Source organism: Anabrus simplex, chromosome 9, assembly GCF_040414725.1.
Source record: "Anabrus simplex isolate iqAnaSimp1 chromosome 9, ASM4041472v1, whole genome shotgun sequence".
NCBI classification, from domain to species: domain Eukaryota; kingdom Metazoa; phylum Arthropoda; class Insecta; order Orthoptera; family Tettigoniidae; genus Anabrus; species Anabrus simplex.
The window spans coordinates 129809802-129820589 of NC_090273.1; the positions used below are offsets into that span (position 1 = coordinate 129809802).

Consider the following 10788-nt stretch of genomic DNA (forward strand, 5'->3'; position numbering starts at 1 on the left):
ACCGAAGCACAAAAATAATCATCAATCAGGCAGAAGTAAAGGCCATGATTAGGAAAGGAGTTAGACAGGGTTGTCCCCTATCATCGTATTTATTTAATATGTTCACTGAGGAAGCTATTCAGATCATGAAGACAAAGGGAATAAAAGTCAATGGTGAAAGGATACACTGTATCAGATTTGCCGATGACATCGTGTTAATTGCAGATTCAGAAAAAGAAATGAATAGAATGCTGAAAGTCCTCTTTGGCGCTCTTAAACTGTGGAAATTAAAAGTAAACAAACGCAAAACGAAAGTAATGGTTTTACGGAAAAAAATATGGAGAAAATTAAAACCAATATAAAAATTGATGTCAGAATTGATCGGGTGAAACAATTCTGTTATCTTGGTAGTATGATAACAGATGATAATAGATGCTTCCTGGAAGTAAAGAAGTAAAGTAAGAATAGCATTGGCAAAACAGGCATTTATGACTAAGAAAAACATTTTAACCAGCAAACACATGAACATAGATGTCAGAAAATCCTTTGCAAAATCATTTGTATGGAGTACACTTCAGTATGGAAGTGAGAGTTGGACTCTGAGTAAATTAGAAAGGAATCAACTTGAAGCTGTTGAAATGTGGATATGGCGGAAAATGACCAGAACGAACTGGACGGAAAGAAAAACCAACCTGGAAGTCTTAAGGGAAGTTAAAGAAAAAAGAAGATTTTTAAAGGAAATGGAAAACTGGAAATTAAAATTTATTGGACATGTCATCAAACACAATACTTTCATCACTAACATACTTGAAGGGAAAGTGCTGGGAAAGAAAGGGAGAGGAAGACCTAGAATGAAGTATTTGGACGACATCGAGAAGAAGTTAAGTTTTGACAATTACATGGAACTGAAACGAACAGCCAACGAAAGAAGAGAGTGGTTGCATCGACAAGGCATTCGCCTTTAGAATATTGATAGACTGGATGGATGCCTGCCTATTACACTTGACAACCCTCTTCAACTGTTGGCGGTCTCTGTCAGTCAAAAGATGAGGTCGGCCTGTACCCTTTCGTGCTGTAGCCTACGAGTCCCTTCACTTCACTATCACATCAGAAAAAGTGGACCTAGCGATGTTTAGGAGTGTGGAAATCTTGCGTACAGACTTCTGACACAAGTGACACCCAATCACCTGACCACGTTCGAAGTCCGTGAGTTCCGCGGAGTGCCCCATTCTGTTCTCTCACGGAAACGAGTAACTGCCGACGAGGACGATGACGACATTTTTCAATATGCTAAATAATAAGAAGAATCTGTCTACTTTGATAATCATTTAGGCTATACGATCATTTATCACGAAAAGTGTACTGTAGCCTCATTCACAAAGAATGGGGTTTCTTGGAAGGACTAAATACAAATGCAGAAAACAAAAGAAAAATATCAGGAATATATTAGTAATCCATATAATGAAAAATCTCATAAAATCTAGAGCCAACAACCTAGAGGGGCCTATGGTTATACAAGAATTCAGCATAATTGATATTTAGAAACATTCTTTTTTTAAATGACACCACACAGTTTTTGAAGCAGGTTCAGAGTTAGATTTCTGTTTTTCGTTATTGCTCAATGTGCATAAAAGAAATGTCAACTAAGAGCATAAACTGATAGTATCAGTTCACTTAGTAAAAATTCATCAAAACAGTTTAATAAGCATTGTATATAAATTATCAAAAAGTAAGCCTCGGACCTATGGGAGTAACAGAGTCCCACTCCCATTTGGCAGGCGAGGGACTCCTTGGAAACAACATGGCAAACGAAATGGAATTCGATGGGGAGCTATCAATATTAATGGGGCTTATGAAAGAAAGTAGAACTGGCTGAGTCAGCAAAGAGGATGCATTTGGATATGCTAGGAGTAAGTGATATTCAGGTAAGGGGAGATAACGAGGAAGAGATAGGAGATTATAAAGTGTACTTGACGGGTGTTAGAAAGGGAAGGGCAGAGTCTGGGGTAGGGCTCTTTATCAGGAATACCACTGCACGCAACATAGTTTCTGTTAGGCACGTAAATGAGCGAATGATGTGGGTGGATTTGTCAGTTGGAGGAATTAGGACTAGAATTGTCTCCGTGTATTCAACATGTGAGGCTGCAGATGAGGATGTTGACAAGTTTTATGAAGCATTGAGTGACATCGTGGTCAGGGTCAACAGCAAGGATAGAATAGTGCTAATGGGCGATTTCAATGCGAGAGTTGGGAATAGAACTAACTGAAGGATACGAAAGGGTGATTGGTAATGTGGGGAAGATATGGAAGCTAATGGGAATGGGAAGCGTTTGCTGGACTTCTGTGCTAGTGTGGGTTTAGCAGTTACGAATACATTCTTCAACCATAAGGCTATTCACCGCTACACATGGGAGGCTAGAGGTACCAGATCCATAATAGACTATATCTTAACCGACTTCGAATTCAGGAAATCTGTTAGGAATGTACGAGTTTTCTGGGGATTTTTTGATGATACAGACCACTATCCGATCTGTAGTGAACCAAGTATCTCTAGGCCTAGGGTAGAGAAAGTGAAACCTGTCTACAAACGAATAAGGGTAGAAAATCTCCAGGACGAGGAAATTAGACAGAAGTACATGGATATGATTAGTGAGAAATTTCGAACATTGGACAGTAAGAAGGTTCAGGATATAGAAAGTGAATGGGTGGCATAGAGGGATTATGTAGTAGAAACAGCAAGGGAAAGCCTAGGAACAACTGTGTGTAAAGATGGGAAAAGGCGAACATCTTGGTGAAATGATGAAGTGAGAGCAGCTTATAAACATAAAAAGAAGGCTTATCAGAAATGGCTCCTAACAAGGGCCGAAGCAGACAGGGATTTGTACGTAGATGAAAGAAACAGAGCGAAACATATAGTTGCTGAATCCAAAAAGAAGTCATGGGAAGATTTTCGTAATAACCTGTAAAGGCTAGGTCAAGCAGCAGAGAAACCTTTCTGGACAGTAATAAAGAATCTTAGGGACGGAAAAAGGAAATGAACAGTGTTTTGAGTAATTCAGGTGAACTCATAACAGATCCCAGGGAATCACTGGAGAGGTGGAGGGAATATTTTGAACATCTTCTCAATGTAAAAGGAAATCATCATTATAGGCGTAGGGATGTGGCGACCCCATCGCCCAGTGGGAAACCACTGCAGTCAGCCACCCGAGTATTGGCGGGAAAGCCATAGCTATTGGGGGGTATGGAGGAAATGCCTACTCCCAGCCCTGACCAACTAGGGTGAACATTATCCTGGCAGAAGGCATAAAATGCCCTCTGGGGCTCACTACCTCAGTTGTAACAACGCTACCGATATTGCGGTAGCCCAGCTTAATACTTCAGCTTGTGAAGTAACCATGGAGCATATGATAATCACTACTTTACCCCAGGGGGTTAATCCCCCGCCGATCTCAGTCGACGCAAGCAGGTTGTCGGATTCTGGGGAACCTGTATCGTGTGCGGAGGGAGAGTCGGAGCTCCCCAATACCTCAACATCCTCAATACGCCGGTCACAAAAGATCAGACCCAAGAGAACCTTTAAATTAGGAACCATCAACATACAGACCATGATCAGAGTGGGGATGGCCAAGCAGGCATCAATTTTTGATAATGGGACAAAGTGTCTCATAGTGCATTGGCACTGCCGGTGGCTACAATTAGCCTACGCAGTGGCCTCCACGGTATGCACTAGCCAGCGTCTTGGTAGGTGTGCTAGGTACCAACTGATGAGCCCAGTCTAGCACACGAGGGCGAAACGCTGGCAACCAGGAAGGAGTTAGCTGGAAAATTATAATGTCCAATAACGGACCATTTATATTGGTATTAGAAACTGAAACAAGTCCTAGATGCAATGAGAGAACATTGGAATCGGCATGCTGGCTCTACAGGAAACGAGATTCAGAGATGAAGATACGGTGGAATCAGAAGGATATGTAATTTTGAAGGGAAAACCGGGTATCAAGATGAAGCAACAGCCGTTTATGTTTGGTACGGCGTTTATAGTAGACCGAAGCTTCTTGAGTAGTATCATTGACTGGAGGGGTGTGAATGAGAGACTGTCATACTTGATGATGAAAATTGGCAATAAAACTTATACACTTGTCAATGCACATGCCCCCACAAATGATAAGAACAAAACAGACAAGGCAGGGACAGAGAACTTCTGGAACACACTGGATAAGGTAGTAACAGAAGCAAACAGGAGAGGTGTCACAATCTTACTGGGGGATTTCAATGCACAGCTAGGCACTAAAAGAAGATTCGAAGGCCCTGTAGGGGATTACCCTGCGCACAAGAGAACAAATAAGAATGGAGAAAGGCTTGCGAACTTGTGCAAAAGACACAAGATGAGAATCATGACCACACACTATAAAGCCAAGGCGAGTAAAAAGACAACCTGGGTAAGTCCAGGCAATAGAATTGGTGAAAAGCAGATAGACCACGTAGTGATCCAAGACAAAAACCATGCAGAGATCATGAACACCAAAGTCAGGAAAAACAGCAGAATGGAATCTGACCACTATCTCACTGAAATCAAATGTAGATGGATACCAAACAGAACTAGGAGAATCACGAACACAAACTCACACCAGATCGACAGAGAACTGCTGAACAAAAATCGAGATCAGTACATGAAGAACCTGACAGTGGAGAGTAAATGGGAAAACTTAAAGGACAAGGTTAGAGAAGAATCCAAACGATTGGCCACTAATAACAAGAGAAGGAAGCATGAGTGGTGGACAGAAGAATGTGAAGGGGCGGTAGAGTACAGGAGGAAGATGTGGGTAAGATGGCAGACTACCAAGAAGGAAGAGAACCTGTCAACATTCGAGACAGCGACAAAGATGGCTGCCAAGACGATCAGGAATGCCAGAAGGAAAAGGTGGAATGAGAGGCTGGAAGAAGCAGATCATGCGTTTAAGAAAAACAAATCACAATCTTTCTTTAAGGAGATGAAGAGCAGGATAAAGGGTTATGAGGCGAGAGAACCTTTTGTGAAAGGACAAGATGGTGAGATGAAAATAGGTGAAAAAGATGTATGTGAGGAAATGGCAGGATATTTCAAAGATCTACTGAACACAGAAGTACCCACAGGGAGTATTACTCTACAGTACAGCAGAGACATCAACCAAGGACGAGCACCCACCAGAACAGAAGTTGTGAAGGCAATCAAGGATCTCAAGAACAAGGCGGCAGGTAATGATGGTATATGCGCTGAGGAGATCAAATGGGGTGGTCCTGCAATGGAAGAAAGCATGTACAGAATAATAATGGACATCTGGATAAATAAGAAGATACCTAGCGACTGGAAAGAAGCCAGTACATAACAAAGGAGACAAAAGAATACTGGATACCTACAGAGGTATCTCACTGCTAAACATTAGGTACAAGATACTCTCCAGATTATTGCTGAACAGAGTGGAAGCACAGCTTGAATCGACCATAGGAGAATACCAGGCTGGTTTCCGAAAAGGGAGAAACTGTGTAGAACAGATCTTTGGACTCAAGAGAATCATAGAACACAGACACAGGAAAGGAAAGGACACAATAGTTACATTTGTAGACTTCGCAAAAACCTACGACTCAATAGACAGGAACACACTACTGAACATCCTACGCGACAGAGGACTGGATTCTACGACACATGCATTGGTGGGGGAAACACTGAAGGCTACAACTGCTAGAGTAAGATACCGGAGTATGTTGTCAGACAGCTTTGAAATTAAGACAGGAGTCCGACAAGGGGATGGTCTGTCGCCAATACTATTTAACCTAGTTTTGGATGAAGTGGTGAAGCAGTGGAGACAGTTGAATAGAGCCATGGGAATTGAAGGTGTACAGATTGGATATAAGATCAAAAACAATGTCATAGTGGATTGCCTTGCCTTCGCAGATGATATGGTGTTGTTACATGAGAAGGAAGAAGACGCGAAGTTGGCACTAGCAAATCTAGCAGAGACTGCAGCAAATGTTGGTCTAAAAATAGCCTACAACAAGACGAAGGTACTGAATATGAATACCAATTGGAATGTAAAAGGCCAAGTGGTAGAGAGAGTCGACAGCTTCCGGTACCTAGGTGAGAACATCACGGGTAAAGTACAAAGCAACAAAAGTACCACAGACAGAGCTCAACTGCTGCTGAAACTACGATATGCAGCCATGACTACATATGGAAAGAAAAACCTCTCGAGGAACGCCAAACTACGACACTACATGATAACCATCAGGAATGCTGCATTATATGCAAATGAAATGCTGACATTGGGCAAGAGAGCATGCATACAATTGGAGAAGGAGGAAAGAAGAATCTTGAGACATATATGGGGCACCAAAAAGCAAGGTGAAATCTGGGTACACAGATCAAGGCAGGAATTATATGAGAGTATAGAACCAATCTTGAGTGTGATAAGAAAGAGAAGGTTAGGATTTGTTGGACATCTCATGAGGATGGATGACAGTAGGCTGACGAAGAAGATATGGAATGCAACCTGCTTAATTCAAAATAAGTGGATGAAGGAAGTCAGAAGATTGGGAGATTATTGGCATAAAGGGAAAATATCTACTGATGACAGTACAGGATAAGTCCAAATACAAAAAGCTTGTGGAAGGTCATAGATGGACAGACACCAGGATCCAGATTCAGATCACGGAAGCCGAGAGAAAGAGGAGGAGTGAGAGAATGAAGAGGTATTGGGAAGAAAGAAGACTTACCAAACAAGTCACTCGTGATCCTTAAGGGTCGTAACGAACGTAATAATAATAATAATAATAATAATAATAATAATAATAATAATAATAATAATACTAGTAATAAAAGGAAATCATCCTGGTGGTGTTGAGAACAGCCAAGCTCATGGGGAGGAGGAAAATGATGTTGGTGAAATTACGCTTGAGGAAGTGGAAAGGGTGGTAAATAAACTCCATTGTCATAAAGCAGCAGGAATATATGAAATTAGACCTGAAATGGTGAAGTATAGTGGGAAGGCAGGGATGAAATGGCTTCATAGAGTAGTAAAATTAGCATGGAGTGTTGGTAAGATACCTTCAGATTGCACAAAAGCAGTAATTGCACCTATCTATAAGCAAGGGAACAGAAAGGACTGCAACAACTATCGAAGTATCTCATTGATTAGTATACCAGGCAAAGTATTCACTGGCATCTTGGAAGGGAGGGTGCGATCAGTTGAGATGAAGTTGGATGAAAACCAGTGTGGATCAGATCACAGAGAGGCTGTTAGGATCAGATTTTCAGTATGCGCCAGGTAACCGAAAAATGCTACGAGAAGAAGTGGCAGTTGTGTTTATGTTTTGTAGATCTAGAGAAAGCATATGACAGGGTACTGAGGGAAAAGATGTTCACTGCTATACTGGGGGACTATGGAATTAAAGGTAGATTATTAAAATCAATCAAAGGCATTTATGCTGACAATTGGGCTTCAGTGAGAATTGATTGTAGAATGAGTACCTGGTTCAGGGTACTTACAGGGGTTAGACAAGGCTGCAATCTTTCACCTTTGCTGTTCGTAGTTTACATGGACCATCTGCTGAAAGATATAAAATGGCAGGGAGGGATTTAGTTAGGTGGAAATGTAGTAAGCAGTCCAGCCTATGCTGACGACTTGGTCTTAATGGCAGACTGTGCCGAAAGCCTGCAGTCTAATATCTTGCAACTTGAAAGGAGGTGCAATGAGTATGGTATGAAAATTAGCCTCTCGAAGACTAAATTGATGTCAGTATGTAAGAAATTCAACAGAATTGAATGTCAGATTGGTGATACAAAGCTAGAACAGGTCGATAACTTCAAGTATTTAGGTTGTGTGTTCTCCCAGGATGGTAATATAGTAAGTGAGATTGAATCAAGGTGTAGTAAAGCTAATGCAGTGAGCTCGCAATTGCGATCAACAGTATTCTGTAAGAAGGAAGTCGGCTCCCAGACGAAACTATCTTTACATCGGTCTGTTTTCAGACCAACTTTGCTTTACGGGAGTGAAAGCTGGGTGGACTCAGGATATCTTATTCATAAGTTAGAAGTAACAGACATGAAAGTAGCAAGAATGATTGCTGGTACAAACAGGTGGGAACAATTGCAGGAGGGTATTCGGAATGAGGAGATAAAGGAATGAACTCGACTGATGAAGCTGTACGCATAAACCGGCTTCGGTGGTGGGTCATGTGAGGCGAATGGAGAAGGATAGGTTACCTGGGAGAATAATTGACTCTGTTGTGGAGGGTAAGAGAAGTAGAGGTAGACCAAGACGACGATGGTTAGAGAACTAAATGAGGCCACAACACTAGTGGCAAATCGAGGATTGTGGCAACGTTTAGTAAATTCACAGAGGCTTACAGTCTGAACGCTGAAAGGCATAACAGTCTATAATAATAATAATAATAATAATAATAATAATAATGTATGTATCAAAATTAATATAATATTCTGAAAAAAACTTTACTGATGAAGTTCTCTAATTAGAAATCAATAACAATACTGTATCAGATGTAGACTATGGCAAGCAGTGACATTTCGTTGATAGGTATGCACTACATAACCGCCTAAATCAATTTAATCAAATTCATCAAAACCATAAAATATCACATATTTACTTAATCAGAGATTCAAATGTGTTCTATAAGTTGGTCTACAGTACATATATGACCGAGTTAACGTAACTTTACTCACAACTGGCGAGTGCTTATAGTAGACAAATAAAACATTATAAAATATCAATGTATGAAAATAAGAAGGCAGTTCCAAAGAATGAAACTTAATAATATAGCAATAAACATAAAGCTCCTCTATTTATATAATACTATGAATCAAAAATAGATAAGCCTACATAAAACAGTATAGGTTAAGTGTCAAAATACCCATGGCACTGTAAATGTTCATTACTATAATGTGCACGTTTGCTGATGGAAGGACGTGCGCAGTAGTTTAATACATAAGCGCGCAAAACTGTACTTATTTCAATATACTTCAAGATTATTAGAATAGTTCTAGAACAGAATTTAACTCGACACACTGTAGTATGAACTAAAATTTCAAGATGAATACAAGCTATTAAACACATCTAATGTATGATTCACAACCGTATGTAACACAAAAAGAACTAAAAGACACTATAAAGCACAAGAGCAGTGACACGGTATTCCGAATTCTGTCATAACCTAATTACATGGGCTTCTAACCTAACCTACATATAGTCCAAATTAACGCACCTTCGTTCACAATCATCCGGCAGCCTGCTGGAAAGTAGGTATTTCTATATAAGGGTATTTTATGCAGACTTTAAGTACGTAAAAAGAGACTCTGAACTTCTTACCTGACTTTACCCCCACAAAACTGACAAGACGGGCCCTGCCACCCATCAAAACAAACACAGCCTGTCCCATTCACACACTCTCCATTTACACACTGCACACCTGTACAGTTCGCACTATTAACTAAATTAAATAAGTAGGAATATAGTACAACAAGACACAATAACTCATGACGAAAATAACATTTCCGGCGATATTTTGACTTAAACAAGAATAAAAACATCTGCAGGTCTGCTGCCATCTTGCATTAACCATCTCTGCGACTGCGACAGTCCATGACGATCACTACCCAGCATTCACTAGCCAGCAAGGTTTTTATTTTACACCATTCAACGAAATCCCGTTACTCCGACGTTCATGGTAAATTATAGGTAAAAAAAAAAAAAGTATCGTATATAAGATTACATATCTTAATAGGAAATGATTCAATTATCCTTCTTTCGCTGTAAACTTATCGTCGAAGTCGATTCGCTATCATTTAGTCGTGTAAGGGGTAGCGATGTCAGATGTCATCGACCTGAACTAGGCTCCTCTCGCATTGTTGTCATTTACATGTTACATCCATTTCCTTGTCCTTTCTCGCCTTTTCAGCTCTCTAGGCTACGCTTCGCAAAAACATAACAAAATGAATTGCAAATGACCATGATATGAATATCATTCATACTAGAAATTAATTCCAAATCTTTGTATCTATGTACCGTAGGCATGTTACTGCACTATAAGAACGCACAGTCTAATAAGGCTCTGTCTGTCGGAAGTCGTAGGTCTTAAAATCCGTTGTTGACAGAATATTGTTTTCTAGTAAGACATTTAATGTTTCATTAATTGGCTTCTTGGATTTTCGAAGAACTGACATAGTAAACCTAATATAAGCATGCCGGCAGCTATTACTAAGAACGTACTATTTATTATAATACCGCACGGTACCGGTATTAATGAAACAATAGTTCGAATGAAATAGCCAGAAACGAGGGATTAGGAGGGAGGAACAATGATCTGCAAGTATTGTTTTAAGTAGGAATTTTATGCCCCTCCCCCACAGATAAAGCACTAGGAGACAAGTAAGCGAAACTATGACAGAAAAGTGTTATTTCGGTCTTCGGACATTCTAGGCGGGGAGAATAAAGTGACAGTATGAGACGAGTGTTAGTGTAATGGTTAAAAGGGAGGAATAAATTGGCAATGTCGGTAAGGTACCGCACCGCGATTAAATGCCAAATAAATGGTGGCGGGAAACATGGGCGCCACAAAAGGGGTAGCCAACACGGGGATGCTAAAAAAAAAGTGGACTGAAGTGAGAAAATCGGCAAGAAAAATAGTTGTATACTATAGAATGCTATTTATTCAACAGAACAAAAGTGTATTGCATAAAAGTTAGTTATCGTATACCTGTCGAGAATGAAAGAAATGTCTTCCACTATAACAAAGTATAAGTTAATGAACATCGGAAAA

General features: G+C 40.2%; 1 protein-coding gene across 5 annotated transcripts in view; it reads right to left on the reverse strand.

Annotated features, from left to right (window-relative positions):
* dsd (attractin-like protein dsd) overlaps positions 1–9614 on the reverse strand; it is a 391073-nt gene extending 381459 nt beyond the window's left edge. For 3 of the 5 annotated variants that reach the window (XM_067153649.2, XM_067153648.2, XM_067153647.2), the window contains exon 1: positions 9339–9613. In XM_067153649.2, the coding sequence (XP_067009750.1) occupies positions 9339–9577 (239 nt within the window). In that variant the 5' untranslated portion in view covers positions 9578–9613. The other 2 variants (XM_067153650.2, XM_068229230.1) reach the window with 2 other exon arrangements.
* Positions 9615–10788: the final 1174 nt, after the last annotated feature.